General features: G+C 37.2%; 1 protein-coding gene across 1 annotated transcript; it reads right to left on the bottom strand.

The window, feature by feature from the left end:
- Positions 1–19,235: 19,235 nt before the first annotated feature.
- LOC145106111 (uncharacterized) lies at positions 19,236–19,700 on the bottom strand. Its single transcript, XM_079043153.1, has one exon. The coding sequence runs from the start codon at positions 19,698–19,700 to the stop codon at positions 19,236–19,238; it is 465 nt and encodes a 154-aa protein (XP_078899279.1).
- Between the last annotated feature and the right edge of the window lie 3,799 nt (positions 19,701–23,499).

The raw sequence follows: 23,499 nt of genomic DNA, 5'->3' as shown, positions 1-23,499 counted from the left end.
TATGAGCGGTCCGGGGAGACTGTAGGCCCACATGGCGGTCCAGTTATGCCGAAGGCTCGGGACAGATTCAGATAGACTGTAGGCCCTGCAGGGCGGTCCAGTCAGGCCGAAGGCCCAGTATGCCTGTTGTTGTTTATCTGTTATTGATATGGTATTATCAGTGGAGTATTGGTATTTTGGGGGTAGCTCACTAAGTCCTCGGGGAGACTGTAGGCCCACGTGGCGGTCCAGTTATGCCGAAGGCTCGGGACAGATTCAGATAGACTGTAGGCCCTGCAGGGCGGTCCAGTCAGGCCGAAGGCCCAATATGCCTGTTGTTGTTTATCTGTTATTGATATGGTATTATCGGTGGAGTATTGGTATTTTGGGGGTAGCTCACTAAGCCCTCGGGCTTACAGTTTTCAGTTTATTGTTTTAGGTACTTCAGGAGATCATGGCAAGGCGAAGGCGTGACAGTACCGCTCCTCATCCTTACGATGTGACTTTTGGGACACTCTGATTGAATAATGATTTGAAAACATTTTTGTAAACAATACTATTGGGTTTTATTTATGATTTAAAAGTTTAAATTTGGCGTTAAATTTATGGATGTTACAATTTAAAACTTAATCTCTTTTTCGTTTTTCATGGTGGAAAATTAGTGAATCGTCATTCACTTACCTTCAAATGTTCTGCAATTTGGGTTACGACATCCCTCTCCCAAGTTGTAGAGTATTGTGTTGGGTCCTAGCCTTAATATCTCATTTGGGTGATTTATTAAGGACTCAATCAATCAACTAACTTGATTTTTCTCCCGTTTTGTAGATGTATGAATCTAACCGTGGTCTTCCCGAATCCCATGGAAAAGGTTTTCCTGCTCAAAGTGAAAGTCTGTTACACAATGAAGGTGAAAGATCAATCCCTGCATTGTGGACTAGCTTGGTTTCACTTCCTCTACCTCCTCCGGTTGTTCTCCCAAACCCACAAGATCGAAGGGTTGAAAAGTTCAAAATAACTCAAGCCCTGTTGGCAATGAAACATGAAGATGGAAAATTCGTGTGTGCTCACGTCCTAGGGATGAAATCACACATCGATAGGTTGACAATGTTGGGTGCATCTCTTCCAAATAAGTTGGCTGTAGACTGCGTTCTTCAATCACTCCCTAAATCATATGATCAGTTCATAAGAGAGTATTATATGATGGATCTTGATGCGACCCTCATTGACCTAACTTACATGCTTATTGCTACTAAATCAGAAATGATTTGGCAAAGTAATGGAGCATATTTGTCTGGTAATTCAACCAACCATGCTTCCGTGGTCGCTCCAGGAGAAGCCACCTGTTTCTGCTGCCAAGCGAAGGTGCGTTGGATACGAAGTTGCCCAAAGGACCTGAATAATCTAAGAGATGGGAGAGTCAAGAAGTATTGCTCTACTTCAGGTGATATCCATTATCTATACCCATTAAGTTCCTATTCATTTATTCTTAATACATAATGTGATAAGATTACATTTGAATGTTTTGCAGGATTAGAGAAAAGAGAGGAAGCTTGATGGAAGAGCGAGATGAGTCTGATCACGAAGAAATGGATCACGATCGCATGGATTCGAAGATCAGATTTTGAGCTTAGAAAGTTATGATAGAGTTGTTAGGAATATTTGATTACATAGTTTTTCAGTTGATTTTGCATTGTAAGGACATGTTTTCCGCTGCTTTTATGAATAAAATAATTTTTTTGATTTGTCTTATTTATATATATCCTTGCAATGAAAATTGTTGTGAAAAATTGATGTTTGTGTATTTCTATAAATGGATGTGATTCTTAGTTATGTCATTTATGGTAGTGTCAAAATTTTCTAAGTAAGGAAAGATTCTCATCACCCAGGTTTCAATTGGAAAGAAACTTGGAATCATATGATTTAAATCATGTGATGTATGGAAATCTTGGTACTTAGTAAATTAAGACTAATTCCTTGATCACACAAGTATGTGAGTCAAGTGAAGGACTAAAGGAACTAGTACACAATGTTATGCACTAGTCAAGTCCACCATAAATAATAATAACATTATTCATCATAATTTACTAAAGGTCTAGTAAATGTGGTTATACTTACAAGATTAAGTGTAATTCTGAATCATTGAAAAGTTTCAATGAATGGCAGAACGAATAAGTAGAATCAATGAAGGCAGAAAGATAAAAAGTTTCTCCAATCTAAGAAGAAGGGAGAGTACTTTTGTATCGTGTTTTGTGATCGTCTTGATAATCGTAAGAACCATATTACAATTCATCCTCTAAGGATACCTTAGTGCACTGGTTTGGCTAAGAAGAGGAATGGAGATGGTTAAGTCAATAAGATGTATCTTACTTCGTTCCAAAATCAAGTCTTAGAGTCATACTCCAAGATTGTGACTTGAGTGACATAATCTTAAGTAGGAATGTTCCTACACTTGCACATTTTGGTAAGTTGTGATGTCTTGAATAAGACAAAGACCAACTAGTACCAAATTGCATGTAGGTTTTGTCTTGATATAGACACGCACTAACTCTTGGATATTTGTTTATCAAGAAATGTTTCTTGATAAAAGAATCTAATATGTCAAGAGGTCAGTGGGAGTCTAAAGATCTTGAAAAAGTTTCAAGAACTAATCAAGAGTAAATCTATTAAACACTAGCACACGACTTGAGGATTGTAACCTATCGTGTTGATAAAATTTTATTTCTGTGCTAATCCAGTTGAGTGATTATGCATATGAGTTCTACGAGTTCTCAATAGACTGCATAAGGCAAACACCTTGTTCAATGAAAGTACATTAACTAGCATAGGTGAGCTGCTAAATAACTTGGAAGCAATGGTGGGAGCCTTGATGGCAAGAAATTAAGAATGAACAAGTTCTGTCCATAAGAGTTTGGATTTGTCACAAACATTATCTTATGATTATGGTTATGACAAATTCACATGGAAAGGAACACATGCACCATAAAATCTAAGTGTCATAAGGTTTATCTCCTTCATGAAAATGATTGTGAGGAAACGCTTTCACTAAGAGAGATTTTAAGGAGATAGCGATTACGTAAATTGCATTCTCAAATTCGATTATGATTACGGCATCCCTCTTCATAGTTCGAATTATGAGATTTGGCAATTAGTTTGAATATTTGGGACTTAGTAATATAAGTTCTGAATTAGTTTAGACACACATGAGAGCTGTCTAAGGAAAGGTGTGTGAGTTTGAGAAGCTTAGATAAAAGGCTTATCGAAGCACATCGTATTGGAAACATGAACTTTGGAAGTCAATAAGTATTGTCTTTTAGAAGTCCAACTGTTTTTGAATACGTGTCAAAGCTAGTGGGAGTATAAATGTTATGCTGGGATAAATATAATCATCATGTTAGTGGGAGCATGATTATTATTTAAGTATTGCAAGTTGGCAATATTAATTATAGAAAAACAAAAGTTTCACTTTGCAATGTTGCAGGGGTTGAAAACTTGTTTTTGCTATAATTAAGGGAGAGAATGTTGTACTTCGTTTCCAATCTAAAAGCTTAGATCGATAAATTTTAATTGAATTTAGTCAAGGATATATTTATTATTTGCATTCTCAAAGTTCGATTATGATTACGACATCCCTCTTCATAGTTCGAATTTTTAGAACACGGCAAATAGAAATATTATGGCAATATTATAGCAAGAAACTGGTAAAGTATCACGCTTTTCATTATGAATCGTATCTCACACGCTTAGAGTATAGGATCGATTGCATATGCTGTAATATTCGACTGTTCTAAAATTTTCCAAATGCCTAGGGCATTTAGAGGGAATTTGTATTCTTGGTGACTTTGGCGCTATGATATTACGAAAGGATCGTTGCATAAGATGTTAGAATCTGACATATTCTAGTAGTGGCGAGAATTTGTATTCTTACACTAATGATTAGGATTAAGAATTGTGAAATGAGCATCATTGGAAATGTTTTCATTTGATCTATTTCACAAAGTAAGGACCATATGTAAACATAGTGTGCATGCTTGGTGCATGGGACAACTATTGTTATAATTCAAGTAATAAGTTGATTACCCAAAACAACAAATAATGAGTAATCAATATGGTGATTAAATAAAGTGTTTTATTTATACCCAAAGTTTGGGGTCATATAGGATTAGTATTATTCTTGTGTTTCACTTTGCATGTTTTGACTTCCCGAATAATAAAATTGTTCAAATCCTCCACAGTCACTCATACTTTGGAAGTAGGTATGGAAGAAGACTGTCATGAATCCGTCTGTAGATTGTCTAAAGCGTTTAGACATAGCACAAGTTTGCTGCAGAGTTCATGAGTGCTGCTATAAGATTAGAGTATTGGATTAAACCCACGCTCACTTGGATCGCTTCATGGATTTTATCACGAGTGATTGGTGAGACGGTAATATCTTATATTCTTGAAACCAAGATGTGTGAGTTGTATCTTGCGAGTCGGTTACACATTGATAATATGTAAACGCACCAGTAACTTGGTGTTATAAAACGTATTGTTGTGTGTGATTCGGTGAGTGAGTACAAGCGAACATTGAGTCGAAGTTTATCCGTTCCTTTTACCCAAAGTGGGATAAAAGCGGTATCTGTGGGCCCCTCGATGATTTAGTGATGACACCCTAAGCGCTTGGCCAAGCCGGGACTAAGTTGATGTGTTCAACTATAGTCTGTTGTCTTTCGTCATAAATCGGAAATCGGGAAACAACACGTGAACATAGAGTATGATTAAAATCGATGTCTCAGTTCATATGATATCTAGAATGGAGGAATATATGATCCCTTATCTAAAGGACAGGTTACTGATAAGATTAGAGTTCGACAGCGTCTTTGAGAGCTATGATTGCTAATCGGATTGTACTTACATTATACTTACTAGACTTATCCAAGTGGGAGACTGTTGGATTAGTGTCTAAGCCTGTAACCATATTTGGTAAGTACTTGACCCGGTTGTGCATGGTCCTTTTGGGTTGCCTTCACCAAAGCAACTTGACTGGAGAAATAATAGAGAAAGAGGTTATTATGGTTTATTAATATATTATAAGAATAATATATTAAAAGAGAAATCATATTTGTTTAATTAACATTGGTCAAGAATTAATTAAGAATTAATTTTGTGATCAAAAGAACTTAATTAAACTAGGGGGACTGAATTGTAATTATGTGAAAGTTGTAAAGTAGGGCAAAGGATGCCCTATACGATAGGGTGGACGAATTCAAGGGGATAAGGCCTTAGAATTCGTCCATGATAAGGTTTCTAGGGTTATCCTTTGGGCTGGCTTGGTGGCTAAGCAATCAGATAAGGATAAGGACTGAAACCCTAATCCATATACCTATATAAGGACCCCTTGGCTTAGGAAAATCGGCCACTTGATCCTAGAAGTTCCTAGAGCCGATTTTCTGCCTCTCCCCTCTCTCTCTCTTGCCTCTCCATTTGCTCTTGGTGTTTGTGAGCCATTAGAGGTACTACACTTGTGGTACTTGCTTTCAAAGACAAGAAGATTCAAGATACAAGTTGTTATTACAATATAACAACAAGAGGTATGTAATTCATTCTCCTTCATAATTTCGAAATTACCTAGGAGCATGTTAGGTTTCTTTTGTGTTCATAATGTTGTATAACTACTAGTGAAAACATAGATCCGTATCTAGGGTTGCATGCATACATAGGATTGTTTGTATAAAACCTATCACTTTTTCCCTAGTTCTTGAAGGCTACTTTAGAACGAATTTCACGACGAAATTTCCTCTAACAGGGGATGATGTCACAACTAGCAAATATAGGGTTGAGATGATGATTCATGTACAAAAATTTCCTCTATGTAACCTTGCAACATCAAATTAGTGAAATTCAAACTACAATGTTATTTGAATACATATGAGCGTACATTTAAAATCAAGTTGAAATAGCCTCTTACAAGCCCAAAACTTGATCCAATAGCTAAGCCCAAACAAATTTGGGCCTTGACCCAAGAATTCTCGTCCCAACACCCTATTGGACCGAAAACTCTTCTTTGGGCCTTATTGGGCCGAAAACCCTTTTATTGGACCCAATTAAACCCAAAAAGCCCATACATACTCCAAAACGAAAACCCTTCTACCTTTGGGCTTTAATGGACCAAAAACCTCTTAATCGGCCAAGCCAAAACCTGAAAGCCCATGAATTTAGCCCGCTATGGCCGAAAACCACATAGGGTTCGGTTAGGGCATGAGCAAAAAAAAAAGGAAATACCAAAAGAGTGACACCTCACTTGTATCCCACAAACCTCTAGGTAAGTAACCACCATGTATCCACGTAATGGTACTAATGACCACCAAACAACAAGGAAGCAACCAACCCCCCCCCCCCCCCTAAGAGAGAGATCGGCCGATCCCACACCCACACACACACAAAAATAATTTGCAACCCATTCTACTCTCCAAACTCTCTATTTTTCTTTCAAATTTTCGTAAACCACCTTCAAGAGAAGTTATATCTTCAAGTGGTCCTAAGAAATCTTGGTAAATTTCTTGAAAAACTCAAGTGATTTTATACAATAAAAGGTTAAAATCATCACATTTACACACCATTTTCGTGTGTAGCTTCTTAGAACATCACCCATTTTAGAGGATCTCTCCAAGCTCAAGGCTAGGCTCGACATTTCTACTTTCTTCTTCTTCGTGCAACTCACGAAAAATACCAAGGTGAGCTTCATACCCCCATCAATGACCAAGCACATTGATATCAGGTATCGCTTCCTAAAAGAAAATATTTAGAAAGGTCATATTGAGCTTCATTTTGTTGCTACAAATGAAGAGACTGCATATGTGTTCACAATTGCTCTAGATGAATCCAAGTTCTTACACTTTCTAAGACGACTTGGCATGCTTAATCCACATTCTCTAGGCATTTATTTATTTTTAAATATTTTTTTTAAGAAAACTCCAAAAATATTTTATTTTTTCTTTATTCTACCCACAAGGATAACTCCAAAAAGATTTTTATTTCATTTTTACTTTACATAAGAGAAAACTACAAAAAAAAAAGATTTTATTTTCTGTCTTTTGTCTTTAATTTAAAAAAAAATACCAAAAAGAGATTTTATTCTTATTTTTGTTAGGAAAAAAGCAGGTTGTTATCACAACTAGGAAAATGAAGAAGGTTAGTTGCTCCACACTTGAATGATTTTTCGAAATACCAAACTCTATGGTTCTTCAGTTTGCTTCAGTACACAACTAATATTGGTACTTTAGTGACCATTAACAAGCTTCATTATTTTACTCACTTCGAGTTATAACATACATCAAGTACTAATGTTATGTGGGATAATTTGAGACAAACTCTAATGTGTAGTTAAGCCAATGTGTTATAGTATATTTGTGGCTTCCCTGTCCTAGTGAGCTCATGAGACAAAAACGCGAACTTGTGTAGTTTGAGGGACATAAATTTTTTTGCTTTGTGAATATCTATACACAATAAAAAGCCTCTTAGTTAAAACAAAGCGAGTCAAGTTCCAAGTTTATCTGTTTAATTTCTACACTTTGAGTCTAGTTATATATTCAAATAAGTTATAGTTCAGGAGTGGAGTCAATCTGTGACCTTTGGGACCCGATGAGTATTACCCCCGAGGATATATTTATATCTATCCACCTAATTATAAAAGCTTGGATGGATGTAAAGAAATATTGTTTAAAAGGGTTTCATAGAAAGTCATGGACTCCATTAGTGACCTAAGCGATTCTGAGCACTCCAATGAATTTCTTAGAAAGTCACGAACAAAAGTACAAATAGAAGTAAAGATAGGAATTATTTGCTTGTGTACTTTGTCAAAATTAGAGTTATAAGAAAAGATAATATATATATATATATATATATATATATATATATATATATATATATACACATATATATAAGTAAAAAATCCAAAAAAGTGTAGTTATATTCTTAGGTCAATTATTATATATAGTATTTTTCTTTTAAAGTCGTGTCACTTGCAATTTGGCGATGCCTTTTGAAACCAGAGGGGTCAATAAAAAGGTGTAGGTGGTAGGAATGCCAAAAATGAATGTTTATCAAAATAAGTGGGGAACGTTTATGAGGATTGTTAGTATTTAGGGTTTGGGAAGTAACTAGGCCTTAGACACAAATATACGCATTGCGGTGAGACATAATTGGTGAGTACAAATCGGGTTATTCTGTGTCATGTTAATGAATTCAAATGTAATAATCAACAAAGTAAATTCTTTACAATGTGAAGTGAAGGATCATACACAGATTTAGTTGCTTGATAAATATGTAAGTGACAATAAGATAATCCACAATGCCTCTAAATCAGTCATCCATCTAAGTTCTAGTGTTTCCTTAAAGTTCTTTTTTATTCCGCATGCACACACTTAACTGCATTTTACTATGCTCTCTCAAATTCTCTATCCACATGCACACACATCACTTTCAAAGATAGATTACTTAGTGTTTGCATTTTCATACTTTCTGTTTAAATCATGCCTTAAAATCTAGGTAATGAAGCTAAGTTAGATAGAGAATATCACTTACTATACCTTCAAATTCATAAAAAATTAGCATCTTAATCTGAAGCTTTTAGTTTGAATCAAGTTCCTAGAGAAGATAACATCAAGGAAGACGCATTAGCTAACTTACAGTCTTCCCTTAGGATCCCACCAGAGACCAGACGACCCTGATGCCCTTTATCAGGCAGCCAACATATCAGCAATCCGAGGCCTAATTCCTCGATCCTCTGCCAAGGATCCCAATCTTTAGGATCCCGATCAAAACATTCAGAATCCTCAGATACATTTGAGATCCTAAACACAACCCATCATAGAGTATCTCTAGAATGGTGCAATCCTAAAGGGAAAAAATGGTGATAAAGCGTTCAAGATGAGGATCTAATCCTTTGTGACGATCCATGGAGTAGTATACAAGAAATCCATAACAGGTCCATATCTAAGATCATGAAGCCATCGAAGTTCTAAAAGACATACATGAAGGGGATTATGGAAAACACATTGGGGGCAGATCCTTGTGTTCTAAAGATTTAGGAACAAGATACTATTGGCCAACCAAGAAGAATGATGCCTTCCTACATGCTCAGAAGTGTGATGAGTATCTTATTGATTCAGAAGTAGGAATGGGAGCATATTGGCTAGTTACCCTAGAAGGAAGCATCTTGCCAAAATCATGAAATGCTATACAGCTTGAAGCATACTTTATGTAAGTCAATTTAGTCACAATTCGTCTCAACCGAGTCAAGGTACATAACTACTACTTACCCTCATTTCTATTCTTTGTTTATTTTCATTCTAAGAGTACTAATAACTTAAGAATCAGAGGGATATTAGCCAAGCTAACTCCTACCCCAAGCTAACGTTTGTAACATGCAGAAACTCAAGGATCCTAGCCAGTACGAATAGAGACTAATCATCTCTCCTCTGATTAAGGGTACTTAATCCCCTTTAAGTTTTAAAGATTTAATAACCTTTTTTCATTCGTTTTTGGGTTTTTACACCTCGCTTGGACGCACGATATCTTACTATAGGATTTGAATAAGGGGATCATTTCACGCTTTACTGACTTGGAAACCCTCTTATTCTTGAACATATGTTAAGATCCTAAGGTTTAAAGAGTTAATGACCTATTTCTCACGAGTTTACGTTTCTACACCTCGCATGGGCGCATGATATCTAACTATGGGATGTAAATAAGGGGATCATTTCATGCTTTAGTGACTTGACAACCCTTTTATTTCTGAACATATGTTATGATCATAAAGTAAATGTGTAAGGTTTATAACGTTATCATGTTTTCTTACGAAATGGGATTTTCCCCAGTTATTATCTGAAGTTAGGATTTTCCCCAATGATTATCTAAAGTTAGGATAATCCCTAATATTTCTTAATTTGGGATCTTCTCTAGTATTTCTTAAGTTGGGATCTTCTTGTTGGAAATATTTTGATGTGATTGTCACTTGACATAAGTTGAGTATTGATTTACATTTTCTAACAAACATTATCATAATGTTTCAGGTTGGAAAGATCCTAAAGATTCAACAAGTGTTTGGAGAATCAGATGATGGAGCACTTGAAGTGAACATGGAGAACTTGTTGTACACATGGAGCACTTGTTGTTGACATGGAGCACTTGCTGAACATGGAGCACTTGAAGAAAGCAAGTTGGATCATCATGATCTCAGATGGCACATCTAGATCATATATGGAGCGTCAACATATTGGTGGATCATCTGGAATATTCATGGCCCATCAGAAACATTTTTGGCTCGTCCACAACTCTATGACTCAACAAGAAGTTGATAGATCAACATGAATAGTTGGTGGGTCAACTCAAGTCAATGGATCAACATGATCACATTGATGGCTCAACAAGACTGCCCATGGCACATCATGTACAATGGAGGCACGTCCAAATGCTCAAAGACACATGAATTTTGTCCATGGTCCATCTTGAACAAGCAGTTGTACAGCTTCAAGCTCAAGACATAGTCCAACATTCAAGAAACAACTTAACTTGCTCAACAATACTTTTGGAAGTTGATGAAATCTAAGAAGACAATTGAGCAAAATGATGCTCATGTTGCTCATCACATTTTCAATGTTGACCAAGAAGGCTCAAGAATTATGAAGAATCATAACTTGGATGGAACCCTAACGGAATACTAACGGAATTGGAATATTCCATCCATTCTCCTTTAGGTAGGGCAAAGGTGTCAATGGATGACTAAGTCTTGATGACGTGTCAGCACGTGATTGGTCAAGCCATGTCATGGGCTTTTCCAAGGCCTATAAATAGGCCCCTTGGGATCCATTATAAAGTTGCTCTTCCTGCTTCATTTCTGCTCATTCTACAGAATTGTTGTTTAGACTAGTTCATAGAGAGCCACTTGAAAGTTTTAGTGTGTTTACTATTCAAACACTTGTAACTGAATTCTGATGAATATGAGACACATTTGAATCATTGATCTTAAGTGTAAAAACGTTTTTCTCTTAATTTGATTGATTCACAAATCTTTATTTTCCGCATTACTTGCCACTCGATGATTTTAAAACTCCGTTTCAGTATTTTCAACACTTGGACTTTTATAGTCTAGGTTTACTGAAGTTTATCCAAACATATTTTGAATATATCATTTATGATAAAAAAAAGTTTCCTTCTTTCAATTTTTTTCTTTTTTGATATGTTATTGTCTTTTAAGGTCAAGACTTAACTACTTTGCTTTATTATAACACTTTTGGTATGATTTTAGCAAAATATCAAAGTTCTTATTTATTTATTTATTTATTTTTCATTTGTCGAAAAATATCAAGTGTTTCATTCTTACTCAACACTTGATTTTTCTTCAAACTTCTGGCCTAAATAAAACATTAAACGATTTTGCAAGTTATTCCTATCTGTCAATTCATCCTCTTATCTTCACAAAACAAAATTAATTATTGTCTAGATTACGTAAATTTGAACATACTTTTTTTTTTCAAATCAGAATTTGATTAGAAGTTATACTACCACTTTTTCAACAATCTTTTTACATTACTAATCGATCCCAAATCTTTTTATCATTTTTTTACAATTTTCATATTGACAGTTCAAAATTTTTTCTTTAACAAAATCATTCAAGTTCAAGGACCACATTCTCTCGAATTATTTTTCAAAGTTTTTTTAAGTGTATCTACTTCAATAGAAAATACCATTGAAGCAGAGCGTGAAAATGTTAAATCAATATTTTTCCTTTTTACACACTTTTTACAACTCCTTATTTTAGTAACCATCATACATGGGAAACTGTTGGAAATATTTTGATGTGATTGTCACTTGAAATAAGTTAAGTATTGATTTACATTTTCTAACAAACATTATAAGAATATTTCAGGTTGGAAAGATCCTAAAGATTCAACAAGTGTTTGGAGAATCAGATGTTGGAGCACTTGAAGTGAACATGGTGAACTTGATGTACACATGGAGCACTTGTTCTTGACATGGAGCATTTGCTGAACATGGAGCACTTAAAGAAAGCAAGTTGGATCATCATAATCTCATATGACACATCTAGATAATATATGGATCATATGATATTGGTGGATCATATGGAATATAGATGGCTCATTAGAAACATTGTTGGCTTATTCACAACTCTATGGCTCAACAAGAAGTTGATAGATCAACATGAATAGTTGGTGGCTCAACTCATTCAATGGATCATCATGATCACATTGATGGATAAACAAGACTGCACATGGCACATCACATACAATGGAGGCACGTCCAAATGCTCAAAGGCACATGAATTTCATCCATGGACCATCATGAACAAGCAGTTGTACACCTTCAAGCTCAAGACACAGTCCAATATTCAAGAAGCATCTTAACTTGATAAACAATACTTCTGGAAGTTGATGATGTCTAAGAAGACAATTGAGCGACATGATGCTCATGTTCCTCATCACATTTTCAATGTTGAGCAATAAGGCTCAAGAATTACGAAGACTCATAACTTGGATGGAATCCTAACAGAATACTAACGGAATTTGAATATTCCATCCATTCTCCTTTAAGTAGGGCAAAGCTGTCAACTGATGACTAAGTCTTGATGGCGTGTTAGCACCTGATTGGTCAAGCCATGTCATGGGCTTTTCCAAAGCCTATAAATAGGCCCCTTGGGATCCATTATAAAGTTGCTCTTCCTTGCTCATTCCTGCTCATTCTGCACAATTGCTGCTTAGACTTGTTTTCAGAGAGGCATTTGAGGGTTTTAGTGTGTTTGCCATTCAAACACTTGTAACTAAATCTTTATGAATATGAGACACTTTTGAATCATTGATCTTGAACATATAAAAATGATTTTATCATTAACTTGGTGATTCACAATTCTTTATTTTCCGCATTACTTGCCACTTGACGATTCTAAAACTCTGTTTTCAGTATTTTCAACACTTGGACTTTTCTAGTCTAGGTTTACTGAATTCTTCTCATTTCTTCACTTCTCCAAGATTTCTTAAGTTGGGATCTTCTCCAAGATTTCTTAAGATGGGATCTTTCCAAGTATTTCTTAAGTGGGATATTCTCCAAGATCTTTTAAGTTGGGATTCTCCCCAGTAAAACTGTAAACTGGTACCTTCCTTATTGAATTCTTATGTAGGATCTTTCCCAATATTACATGAGTTGGGATTATTCCCAGTAAATTCTAAAATTGGGATCAAGTCCCAAGAGCATATTCATAAAAATTCTCCTCACGATGATAAGATCAAAATCCTAAAGAGAAGTTCAAAGAGACAATTAAAAGTCTAATACAGATCTAAGAAAGAAGCTCTCTCCAGGTTCTATCTATCTTTATTTTCTATGCTTACTATGCCTGAAGTTGTTCCTAAAACTATATATATATATATATATATATATATATATATATATATATATATATATATATATATATATATATATATAGATACTTCTCTTCTAAAGGTTTTCCTACTTCTCAAACCAAAACTTACCTCTTCTAAAACCTCAGGATCCTGACTATTACAAGATCCTGATCAAGTAACTTTTTATCACAGATCTTTAGGATCCTAAAACGTTTATGTAAATTGTAAACTCATTAGGATCCTGATCACTTGAGATCCCTTCTTACTCCTTCAAGGCTTGCTCCACCCGGTCAAGCTTAAAATTTAAATATTTGGTGGATCAAGAAACATGATTGTTAGGGCCAGGATCCTCAAAATATTCCTGATCCTGAAACACCCAGGATCCTCAGTTACCTTAAGATCTCGACTATTACCGTTATTATTTTTATTAACATTTATAATGGTTATATTCTGTTCATAACTAATACATGTGCAGAAGTAGTGAAGGGAAGACCAATTATCAACGAAGAATCATCTCAACTATGCTAAAGATCCAAAATACTTAGTCAAATAACGTTCGTGAAGCTGGTCATAGATGATCTCGGAAATATCGAACATCTTGTTGGCTAGTTTAGACTGTTAATTGTCGCTTGTATCACGCATACAACACACTTGTTTTTTACTCTAAGCTTACTCTACGAATTTATTTACTTGTTCTTACTAAAGTTCTTTGTAATTATCATTTTATATTAATAAAATCATCAAGGCAGGTGATCATTATCATCTCCCATGGTTTTGTACCCGAGATCCTAGCAAGGATCAAGGGTTTTCCTTGTAAACCAGTGTGTCATTATCTTTATCATTTACTATTAAACAACTCGAACATCACAGCATCTCATTCAATTTGGTTGATTACTACTTGTGTAATTTTTGACCAAAACATATTGGCACCCACTGTGGGGCCGTGGTGTTCAAAATCCTCGAAAAAAATCATGTCTACACAACCGTTCCTTTCTTCATCCTCTGCTCCTTCCATTCTAACCAAAAACCTACCACCTCCTCCGAGTGACCCCTAGTCAGAAGAAAACGCATGACACTTCCAAGAAAAACACCCCTCCGGTCACCAACCAAGGAAGTTTGGGATCTTTGGGACTCCAAGATCCGACTGCCTCGGTCACTACTGCAGAACTCCTCGCTATGATGAGGAAAATGACGCAACAAGTCACCCAACAGTAGGAGGAGAATAGAGCACTGCTCAGAGAAGTGGAGAGGATGAAGGCAGAATTTCAGAATTCCCAGGAAACAGCACCCACAATCATACAACCAAGGATCCTGAACTTCAATAATGTAGGATCCTCAGAAATCACCAGAAGGACACAGCTCCTACCGTTATGGCGTCACCCTGGGAGGCAACTATGGACAGCTGAGCATCTATGATCAATAATCTCAATGAGCCTTTCATTACTCCTAAAAACCTTGATTCCAGTAACTTTTTAAATAAAAATACTATCAATACTAACTCCGCAAATGTGGATGCAGGAATAAGTCCAAACATGGCCAGGGAACTTCAGCAGTTGAGACAGATGATCTCAAGTGTGCCCGAAGTAGTTCAACCTATACCAGAATCATCCCTAACAAGTCATAGGATCTCGAGATTCGCTCATGAGATAGTTGATACTGAAGTTCCTAAGCGCTTCCAGAGTCCTAGCATGTAGCCTTATGATGGGACTACGAATCCTAAAGAGAACGTAACGCAATACCGAGAAAGGATAGAGATGATTAGTCTTTATTCTTAAGAGATTCATATCGTGAATCGTCAGATGTTTTCAGTCATGGGATTCTTATGTGCCAATGGTCCTTTTGATATCAGCGTCTTTGAATATTCATCTTTCAAGATCTTGAGAAGTCAGGATCCTTAGGTGTCTGGACCATTAAACGTTAGGATCCTTAAAGGTTAGGATCCTTAAGCATTTGGGTCCTTAAATGTTAGGATCCTTAGAGGTTAGGATCCTGGAGCGTCAGGATCCTTTAGTCTCTGTATGCAACAAATGTTAGCTAGGGGTGGGCGTTAGCATAGTTATGCCCCTCCGATGCTTAAATTAATAATGATATTTGTATATAGAAAATAAATAATGAAAAATGAAGGATAAAATGTAAACAACATGCGTACCTTGAGTGTATCGAGAGATGACCAGCTGTACTTACATGAAATAGGTTTTGAGATGTATCACATTCCATGATCTTGGCAAAATATTTCAATCTAGGGTGGCCAACCAATATGCCCCATTTCCTGCTTCGTCGTCTATGAGATATGGCCCTTCCCATTTAGGTGCCAGTTTACCTGCACTAGTATCCTTTTGTATTTTGGAATGTCGTCCTTAGTACCAACTCTCCTATTTGGAATCTTCTAACTTTTATATTTTTATTGTACGCCTTGGTGATCCTTTGTTGATGAGAAGCAATACGGAGTTTGTGACATCCCCATTTTCACGGCCAGAAAAGACCGATTTTTGTTTATGATTTATAAAAATCAGAGTACTTCTTTTAATAAAAATGTTGCGGAATTTATTCCCAGAAAAACATGATAAATACGTTATCAAAGTATTTCCGAAGAAATGTATTTTTATTCATTTAAAACATTTGGGATGTCATCGTCAATACAGAAACATAAGCATAAACAGAACTTACATTCATTTACACTAGTGATCTACATCTCTTTTAAATCTCTCAGTGCAAAGTAGCTTCGTATCGACACCTGTGATACAAATAAGCTGGAGTGGGTCAGGTTGGGAAACCTGGTGAGTACATAGGGTTTTCAACCCACAATAATATAATTATTATATTTAAACATCAAACAATCAACCCGATTACCCATCCCCGTTATCTTCTTTAATATTCCTTAAAGAATTATCTTAAGGGTCATCTCCTATATCATATTTACCTCTCATCTTTCTACCTCACATTTCCTTATATGCTCGTTCCTAAGGCATGAATACGTAGTTACAACGTAGCCTGAACTCGTAATTCATAGTAAGGGTTAGAGTATCATCGCATGAATATACAGTCACCACATCACCTGGTCTCGTAATTCATCACCTACAGGTTATAAGTCTGCTGGTGTTTCCACGGGTTGTCTAGAATATTCCGTGGTCGCCATCTATACTCTAGTAGATGACTACATCTCCAAATTGTCGGACAAGGTTATAGTATCTTTCATCCTACATTACCGATTCATCATCACCTATCCATCACCTAATTATCATCACCTTCCTATCATCACCTATCTCTCACCATTTTATTTCATCACACACCAACTATTTCATCTACCCATGTTTTATCCCAACGTATTTGTAGATATAAAATAAATATATATTTAAATCATTTAAAACATGTATAAAATTATTCATCCATCATAGACAGCAAGTATTCAGATAATATGCACACATAGCACGTAATTTATATAAAATACTTCATATCTATGTGTAAGATGAAAGGGACCATGCACTCACCTGTTAAAGTGATGATTCCAAACTCAGACAGCGCTTCGTTACTCTTAAAACAATTTCTTTCGACAAAACCTAGTATCAATACCACTAGGGTTTAGTCTAACGTTAACTGCGACTAATTAATAGTCTAGCTATTATTATTATTATTATTATTATTATTATTATTATTATTATATAAGCGTTAAACAACACTCTTATATAACTCATAATAATATCCCAAATAATTGTTTTAAGGTCCTAATAATGTTACTATAATTAATTAGAAGTTATATTAAAAATAGCGTCGGGCCCTCCGGGGCTTTCTTCTCATGCTAGGGAGGTTCCCTAGACTTGGGAGGGGTTTAGGGAGGTTAGAGAGAAGTTAGAGAGAGAAAGAAAGGTTTGAAGGTGTGAGGAAATTATGAAGAGTTCATCTCTTATTTATAGGAATTGTATAGTAAAGTAGTCTCCAAGCTTCGTCCGTAACTTTCGCATACGAGCTCCGTTTTTGTCTGTCTTTTTACCGTTGAGTTCCTATTAATGAGATCTTCAACTCTCATTTAGACCTCGTTGGCTAATTCTCATTCTATCTCGGATTTACAAAACTATATCGAATTCGCCGCGCTCGAAAAGTAGAGACTAAGCTTTGTCCATAACTTTCGCATACGAGCTCCGTTTTTGTCTGTCTTTTTATCGTTGAGTTCCTATTAATGAGATCTTCAACTCTCATTTAGACCTCGTTGGCTAATTCTCATTCTATCTCGGATTTACAAAACTGTATCGAATTCGTCGCGCTCGAAAAGTAGAGATTAAGCTTCGTCCATAACTTTCGCATACGAGCTCCGTTTTTGTCTGTCTTTTTACTGTTGAGTTCCTATTAATGAGATCTTCAACTCTCATTTAGATCGCGTAAGCCAAAAACCGCTCGAACTAAAATTCGAGTTTCGGGCTGTACACTACTAAGCCGAAACTTCGAAAAATCATAACTTCCTCATACGAAGTCAGATTTGGGCGTTCTTCTTATGGACGCTCTCGGTTTAACGTTTTCTACGACTTTTGTTTAGATCACTAAGGCTAAAAGTCGCTCCATCGTAAATTCACTATTTACGCTTCCCGGTGTCGTGCCGGTTTTGCCGTAAAACTTCGACGGGCCATAACTTCTTCGTTATAACTCGGATTTCGGAGTTCTTTATATGTACAGAAACCTTGAGAAATATTCTACAAATTGGTTAAGATTTTTTATTATAAATAATCTTTTGCCGAAAATTCGTTTTCCTCACTTATTGCCTCTAAATTGACTAGCCCGGATCTACGGGCGTTACAGAGTTTTGCAAGATCCCTAAGTTCATCTATAGTATCGAGATCATGGGCCAGGATCATGTTGTTGTCCTATTGGTTTTGGAGTAAGTATCTTGCTGTGGGGATCGCCACTTTAGTAGGGATTGTTGCTTTTGTCCCAAACACTAATGACTATGAGGTTTGGCTCGTAGCTACCTTGGAAGTGGTTCTATCTTCCCATAAAACGAAAGGAAGTTCTTCTGCCCATCTTCCTTTCTTCTTATCCAGTCTTTTCTTCAAACTGTTGACTATGATTTTATTGTTGGATTCTTCTTGGCCGTTAGCTTGAGGGTGGACAAGAGTAGACATCACCATCTTGATTCCCCAACTTGTGCAAAAGTCCCTCATCCTTTTGTTTATGAGTTGGGATCCATTGTCACATATAATTTCGGAAGGGATCCCGAACCTGGTTAAGATGTTACATTTGATGAAGGATACTACCTCTTTGTCTCTTACTTGGACGTAGGCTTTACCTTCTATACATTTTGAGAAGTAGTCAGTCATTACTAACATGAAGACTTTTCCTCCAAGGGCTACTGGCAGTTTACCTACTATATCGATTCCCCATTTCATGAATGGCCAAGGAGAAAGGATAGGATGTAGAGGTTATGCTGGTTGATGTAGGATGTTGCTATGTCTCTAACAAGCATCGCATTTTTGGGCATGAAGGAAGTAATCTTTCTTTATGGTTGGCTAGTAGTATCCCATCCTCAATACTCTGGAACATAAGGATCTGCCCCCAGTGTGGTTATCGCAGTCTCCTTCGTGAATATCCTTAAGGACCTCTACAACTTTGTGATCTTCTAGGCACTTGAGGTATGGTCCTGCTACATTTATTTTGTACAACATACCTTGGATTATAACAAACCTTGAGATCCTCGTCCTGAAGGCTCTCTCTCTTTTCTCTTCCTTAGGGATCGTGCCATTTCGGAGATATTCCATGATGGATTGGATCCAGGATCCTAAAGTCAGAGAGCGATCCTGAATGTTGGGATCCTGATGTTGGATCGATGAGTCAGGATCTTTGATTGCTTCGACGTTGGCAGTCTCCTCGTGATCGTTAGGATCTTTCACTCTCTTGGTGGTATCCTCGATTGCTAGGATCAATACGTGGGTTATAGGGATCCTGGTTTCCGGTGTCATCCTTAAGGAATATCCTATATATATATGCTAAAGCATCTACTTCAACATTGTCTTCTCTAGGAACCTGGTTTAGGGTAAATGTTTCGAATTCTGAGGCCAGGTTTTTGAGGACTTTGTGGTATAGTGCTAACTTCTCTCCTTTCATTGGATAGGATCCATTAAAATGGTTAGTTAGTAGTAAAGAATTGATAAATACCTGAAGATCTTTGGCTAACTGTGGCACCACGATCAGCGCCTCGTATTCTGCTTCGTTGTTGGTCGCATTGAATTCACAACTGATTGCTAGGGGTAGGATGTTCCCTTGTGGAGATTTTAGTATGATCCCCAAGCTAGTTCCTCTTTGGTTTGATGCTCCATCTGTGAATAGTGTCCACCTTTCCATGTTTTTCTCTTATAGAAGTTTCTTGGCTTCTATTTCAACTTCAGCTCTTAGATCATGACTAAAGTCAGCCACAAAATCCGCCAATGCTTTGGAATTTATGGCGGATATTGGGTCGTACTTTATGTCATATGTTCTTAACTTCACGGACCATTTTGCCATTCTCCCTGATATTTCTGGTTTTCTCATAACATTCTTAATTGGATAGTTAGTTCTTACAATTGTAGGGTGTGTTTCAAAATAATGTCTTAACTTAGTAGAAGTTGTTACTAATGCAAGTATAAGTTTTTCAAGGTGAGAATACCTGGTCTCAGGATCCAAGATACTTTTACTTACGTAGTATATGGGATGTTGGTACCCATCGAGATCCTTAGCTAATACTGCGCTTATCGCGTTTCAGGATACTGAGAGGTAAAGAAGGAGTGGTTCCCCATCTAATGGTTTTACCAATACGGGTGGTGAGCTTAAATATCTTTTAATCTCTTGGAAAGCATCTTTATGTTCCTGGGTCCACCAGAATCTTTTGTTCTTCTTCAATATGTCATAAAAGGGATTGCATCTCTCCGAGGATCTTGAGATGAACCTGTTTAGGTCTTCCACTCTTCCCATTAATCTCTGAATATCCTTTGTTGAGGATTGTTATCTCAGATCAAGGATGGGCTTGATTTGCTCTGGGCTTGCTTCGATTCCTCTTTTGGTCAACATGTATCCTAGGAACTTACCCAATATCATCCCACAGTGGCATTTGGAGGGATTCAATTTCATGTTATATTGGCCTAGGATGTCGAAGGCTTCTTCGAGATCCTTGAGGTGATTCTTAGGTTTTTTGTACTTGACCACCATATCATTGATGTAGACTTCCATCGTGTCCCCCAATTTCTCCTTAAACATCTTATTGACTAATCTTTGATATGTTGAACCTGCATTTTTAAGACCAAATGGCATGGAAGTGTAATATTAGATACTTGTTGGAGTTATAAACGCCGTGTCTTCTTGGTGAAAGGGTTCCATCTGGATCTGTTGGAATCCTGCTGATGCGTCCATGAACGTTATTAATTCGTGGCCCGTTGTTGCCTCTATCATGGAGTCGATGTGTGGTAGAGGGAAAGGATCCTTGGGACAAGCCTTGTTAAGATCCGTATAGTCCACATACACTCTCTATTTGTCGTTCTTCTTTTGTACCACCACTACATTAGCTAGCCATCTTGGGAACTTCACCTCCTTGATCATGCCAGTTTTAAGAAGCTTTTCTACTTCTTCTTGTATAACTTGGTTTCTTTCCGGTGAAACTTTCCATCTCTTTTGTTGTATCGACCTGAAATATGGGCCGATGTTAACTTTATGATTTTGTCAATACCTGTCATGTCCTCATGCTTCCATGCAAACATCTTGCTTCTAGCCTTGAGGAATCTTATGAGGTCATGATCGAGTAGTTCAGGAATTGAGGATCCTATGAGAACTTTGGCTTCAGTATCCTCAAGGTTCAGGGGCACTTATTTTATATCATGTTCTCTTGCTTATAACACGTCTTATATCCCCATGCTTTAATTTCTATGCTTGTCGCAGTATTGTTGAGGACTTCATCGAAATCTTGTAACATTCCTTAAATTATTGTTGGTCTCCTACGTCGATGTAGACTTCATTTCGTGGATCCACAGTCTAACTAATATGACATTATAGGAGGATAATGTGTCAATTACAAAAAAAAGTTGTACAAAATTTACCCCCTCTGTGTAGATTGGTAGCTTTATTTTCGCTGATGGTGTGCTTGGATTCACCGCCGAACTCAATTAGTAATGAGGATCTTGAAACTCTCTCAGACTCCAGGATGTTCATTCTCTTTAATGCATCCAGGAGTATGATGTTAACTGAGGATCCTTGATCGAAAAGGATCCTTCTGACGAAATGGTTGGCGATGTATAGAGTAATTACTAATATGTCATGGTGAGGATCCTGGATGTCCTCCCTTTTCTTTCACTGTTTTGGATAGCTTGGCATGCCTTTTTGCTGCAGAGTATAAGGTACCACAAATGTCAGATCCTCCAGAGATCACATTGATTACCTTTGCGTCAGCTGGAGGGGGGGGATCCTAGTCTTTCGAGGATCATCTGGGGATCCTGGTCTTTTTCTTTGGTTTTCTCCTTTCGACTTCCCAGGATGTCTTTGAGGTATCCTTTGCCCAAGAGATAGTTGATTTCCTTCCTGAGAGTTATGCAATCCTCTGTAACATGACCAAAGTCTTCATGATACGCTCACCATTTGGACTTGTCTTTCCAAGTGGTGGATTTTTCTCCTTTTCTTGGCCATCTTGCTTTGTCTCCAAGATCCTGCATGGCAAAGATTACACCTGAAATATCCACTGAAAACAATAGTCAGTAATCTTAGGGAAATTTTCTTCCTCTCCCTCATCTTCAAGGGCATTAACCCTATGATGGTCGGGTTTGGAATAAGGTTTTGATTTATAGGATCTTTAGGCCGATGAATCCGCCTTCCTATTGGGGTGATCATAATAACTTGGTGGGTTGCTCCTCTTTTGGAACTCCTTGTGTTCTTAGAGCCTGATGAATCTCAATGCCTTGCTCCTGACTTCGTCCATCCATATGCATGAGGTGATTACCTGATCTTCGTAAAAGGGAGAATCCTTCTTTAAAGCCATTTTGAAAGCTTCGACTGCAGTTGCCATGTCGATGTTGGGAATACTCAGAGCTTCCCTGTCAAACCTATTCACAAAAGTCCTAATGGATTCCTTAGGATCCTGAACCACTCGATAGAGATCACTAGTGATCTTTTTGAATGTTCTGCTCGAAGAAAATTGATTGTTAAATAAATTAATCAAATGAGCAAATGATATGATCGAATAAGGAGGAACGTTAAGGAGCCATTTTAGAGCGGATCATATGAGGGTGGAACCAAAGCCCTTGCACAGGAAAGCTTCTTTCAAGTGACTGGGGATGGGAATAATTTCCATCCTCTCCCTGTATTGTGCCACGTGCTCCTCAGGATCCATGGTTCCGTTGTAGGGCTTCATGTTAGGGGTCTCGAAGTGTTTTGGAACTTCAGTACCAGCTATCGCTAGAACAAATCTAGAGATCATGTGACTGGTGGGGGATAGTTTTGGTATCGGTTGAACTACTCCAGGTACGGTTGAGATCATCTGCCTTAGTTGTTGTAGCTCCTTAGCGATGATCGGGCTTAAACCTATATCAAGACCCATCAAGTTAGTTGTAAAATTATTAATATTGATGGAGTTACTAGGATTCTTGTTATTGGGAGTAACAAAGTTTTTGTTAGGATCCTAAGTCGTATGGGTTAGGTCTCTCGAAGTCACGCCCCAAGTGGGAATAGAGGCTGGTATTGAGGATCCTATCCGACGACGTATTGTTGAGGATCCTGGGTTATCAAAGTTTTAGATCTTGGGCTGCAAGACCGAGGGCACTGCCTCCTAAGGCTTGTGGATCTCCGTCCTCATTCTTTCCACTTCCTTGAAGATCGTCTTGATATCTTCCTTCTGTTGGGCAACTTGTCGTTCTAATCTCTTTATTATAGTAAAGATCTCGTTATTGGAAATCAACACAGGAGGATCCTAGAGTCCCGGGGTAACCGAAAATGTGTTTTTTCTGTGGTGTTTCAAAGACTTTCTTGGGAGCTCCAGTCGGCGGCGGTGGACGGTTTTTATAGGAAATGGGAGGAATCAAGGAGGAGGATAGAGTCGATTGAGTAGACATGATTTTTTGAGGGATTTTGAGCACCACGGTCCCACGGTGGGTGCCAAATTATTTTGGTCAAAAATCGACTAAGTGGA

This window comes from Lactuca virosa, chromosome 4, assembly GCF_052849685.1.
Source record: "Lactuca virosa cultivar CGN04683 chromosome 4, Lactuca_virosa_CGN04683_v6, whole genome shotgun sequence".
NCBI classification, from domain to species: domain Eukaryota; kingdom Viridiplantae; phylum Streptophyta; class Magnoliopsida; order Asterales; family Asteraceae; genus Lactuca; species Lactuca virosa.
The sequence above is the reverse complement of the archived record's forward strand: the minus strand, read 5'-3'. Positions and strand labels throughout refer to the sequence as shown.